At 35.0% G+C, this 3,337-nt stretch overlaps 1 protein-coding gene across 1 annotated transcript; it reads left to right on the forward strand.

The window, feature by feature from the left end:
- Positions 1 to 546: 546 nt before the first annotated feature.
- LOTGIDRAFT_160320 (hypothetical protein) lies at positions 547 to 2,853 on the forward strand (the record flags this gene model as incomplete). The annotated part of the gene is made up of 3 exons (XM_009055371.1): positions 547 to 760; positions 1,169 to 1,339; positions 2,726 to 2,853. 3 exons carry the CDS (start codon positions 547 to 549, stop codon positions 2,851 to 2,853), a joined length of 513 nt encoding a protein of 170 aa, XP_009053619.1.
- Positions 2,854 to 3,337: the final 484 nt, after the last annotated feature.

The following is a 3,337-nucleotide window of genomic DNA, read 5'->3' on the forward strand; positions in this document are numbered from 1 at the left end:
GACATTCAAATAAATCAATGGTAAAACCCCAAGCTTTTCAATGAGTCATGTCTCATCTCTCAATTTCAAGCTGGAAATGTTTCAACATTCGACTAAAGGCATAATACACATCGACATTAATCACTTTAGGATATTATTTTTTACAAAGAAAAGTATTTTGGAATACATCAAATATATTTAAGATTAATTCAAGTTCTTTCTGTTAGTTTCAATATATGTTCATAACCAGGATTGAGTGCCTGAAGTAGAATACTGATACAAAGAACGATAGAAAAAACTGATTAAAACTTCGGATTGTCTAGACTGCCGCTCATTGAAGAACTTGTTCTTTGTCTAACTGTACAAGTATCTTAACGGGGGATTTTCATTCTAAAATGTGGTCAGGAAAACTATTACGTTGGCCACTCTCGTATCTTGAAATACATGTAATGTTTAGTTCGTAATAGTAGTTCTTAAAATGACCAAAAGCACCATTATTTAAGCATTTTCTATCTTAAGCTGGAAGTTTTATGATTTCATTTCAGACTTTTTCATGAGTAAAGTTAAATGGCATTCACATATACCAATCTTTATTTTGCAGGAGCCGTGCCAGGACTGTGTCATTCTACTAATTTAACTGTTGGACATGCATATACAGTATTCTTAGACTATGATACTACCAATAAAAAATATACACCAACATTTAAAGAAGATAATGTTAATGATCAGTATTTAGAAGAAATATCATTGGTTTGTGAACATGATATCAACTATCCTAATGGTAAGAACTGAACACATCATCTTTTTATACCATCCTATACTTTGCAGGACTGTTCTCTATAGGAAGCCCTTCTACAAGTCAGTAAGAACTGATTCCGGGCTTAGGTGCGAAATCGATATCCGTGAAACACAAACGTCAAGTACTGGACATTGAAGAGCTGCATTTCATACTATATCGCTTTGGTCGTTTTTTTTTAAATGATATTGCCCGAGAGATATTATCCTTTCCTGTCCAAACTTGATACAGCCTTGCTTTGGACAATTACTTTGTGAGTAGCTATGGACAATTTACTCGAAGTGAAAGAAATATTAAAGATATATATATGAACCTAATTAGATACATAGAAGTACACATTGGAAATGTCAGAATACATGAACATGAATAAGCGATATGTAAAAATTCTTTCAGGAATTACTGAAGATACTGCTACAATAATGTGCCCAGAAAACTATCCAGATTATGAAGGGTGTTTGAACTATGTTGAACCTGAACCAGAAGATACTAGCAGCAATGGCATCAGCAAAGATGTAGTTGATAATGAAGTTGAAGTTAAACCATTGACTGAAGGTCCACCAATCGGTAAGTGTCCTTAATCTTGGAACATATTCACCTGGAACTTCATGACTAACTTTTTGACCTACATTATGCCATCAAATCTTGGGAGTTGAGAAGGAGGCTGACTTGGTTCATGCAGTTATCATTTGAAGACCGTCAGTAGTGGTCACTCTAGATTGGTCATTCAGCGTTCCTTGGTTGGCTTATTTGGTCAGTAGATGCAGAATGTATGTATGAATGTCCAGTACGATCCCCAAAAAACTTTGTGAGGGACAAAGCAATGTCGGCTTCAGTCCAGTCCCTGTAGAAACACACCGTAAAAGCACCACTAAATATATGACCAAATGCTCAAGGACTTGGGATGGACACCGTATGGTACCATTTGAAATCTACCAGGTGTTCAGGAACTAATCGATGAAGTTTTTTACCATTTGCTTCAAAGGTGTGTTATAGAAAGTATAAATTGGAGCATGTGTGGAATGAAGCTTATAATAACAAGCCATTAGTACGGAAATCACACCCACATTTTCTCTTCGCCCTCAATCAAAATAAATATTATCTCTCTAATCATCTGCTGGTGTTACTAATAATAGTAACTTTTATTTTTGTTATCACCAGGTGTCGCTCTTGGTTTTTGCTTTGAAAAATGGCACTATTTCGTTTCGTATGAAATGATCAGAATTCGATTCCCCGAAATCGATATACCCTTGTCCTTACATATGTTAAAAAGATAAATACCCTAGTCAATTTTCAAGATATTTTGAACCAGGAAATCTTACTTTCTATCCACAAAAAGGAAAAATTGTCCTTCGAAATTTCGACAATTTTCAAAAGTAGTACTGTAAGTAATGACTCAGATTTTTCTAAAATAAAATTTGTACTCAATTTAACCAGGACGAGTCTAAAGTGATGAAAAAAGACGAGTCTAAAATAGAAATGTCAATATTTCCATTACTTTATCCCAATGTTCCATATTGCTCCCGGAAATGTTCATTTAGTCTATTCAAACGGTCATCGGAAATTTCCTATTAGACTAGCACTTGTATTTGAAAGCAGATAACAGGTCAGTTTGGATTAGACTGAATAGCCTTTTACATGCCCCAAAAAGATTTCAATTAATTGCTCCAGGAAATGCGAATTATTGTAGTCCACATTTAGGAATCGAGGGTTCTCTCCTCCAAATTTACAAAGAAAAGTTGATTTGAAGCACAGTAGATTTTTCTTTAAATTTCACAAGGGAGACAAGCTAATGTTGGTCCATAGACAACATTTCAGTTTACCTGGCATTGTACACCACAAGTCTGACCTTTGTCACTCTAGTAGTGTTTATAAGCATTTTGGTACATTTGAAGGGATCTGAACAAACCATTACAACCAAATTTGTGACGAATTTTTGAATTTATTTTTCAGTTGCACCAGCCAGCAACGGTGACGGTGCTGTACCCTCTACAAAGGATGGTGGAGGTAACGGAAGTGGTGTAGCAAGAGTATCGTGTATTCTGTATTTAGGTTTAATAATATATACACTAGCTTTATAGTTAGACTTAAGAAATTTAGAAGTTGTTTTTCAATTGCATAATGACTGTAAAAGTGATCTATATCAACATTCCTCATTTAAAATTTGTCATGACGTCACATATTCTAGCCAGACGATAAATCACCTCGGAAGAAGGGGATGCCATCATGTATTATCATAGAAGGTTCATTTCTTTTGGCGTAATATATAAGGAAAATATCTTCAGCCTCACTTTCTATTAGATATAAGCTTCATTTTTAATTCCGCAGGGGACGTCTGACGTTAATGACAAATGAATTTTAAATGTCTATGTTTTGACAGTCATATATGATTATATAAGAGAATGTTGAGCTGCTTTCATGCCGTCATTTTTCCTACGACTGGGCCTATTCACACTTTTTTAAAGCCTGACCTCTTTATCAGGCTTTGATTTGTGCTGATATTGGAAACTAGGGCAAATTAAAGTCGCCAATAACGTCACATAATTGGTTGCAAAAGCGACCTGA

The sequence above is a fragment of the Lottia gigantea genome (assembly GCF_000327385.1).
Source record: "Lottia gigantea unplaced genomic scaffold LOTGIsca_24, whole genome shotgun sequence".
Classification (NCBI taxonomy): domain Eukaryota; kingdom Metazoa; phylum Mollusca; class Gastropoda; family Lottiidae; genus Lottia; species Lottia gigantea.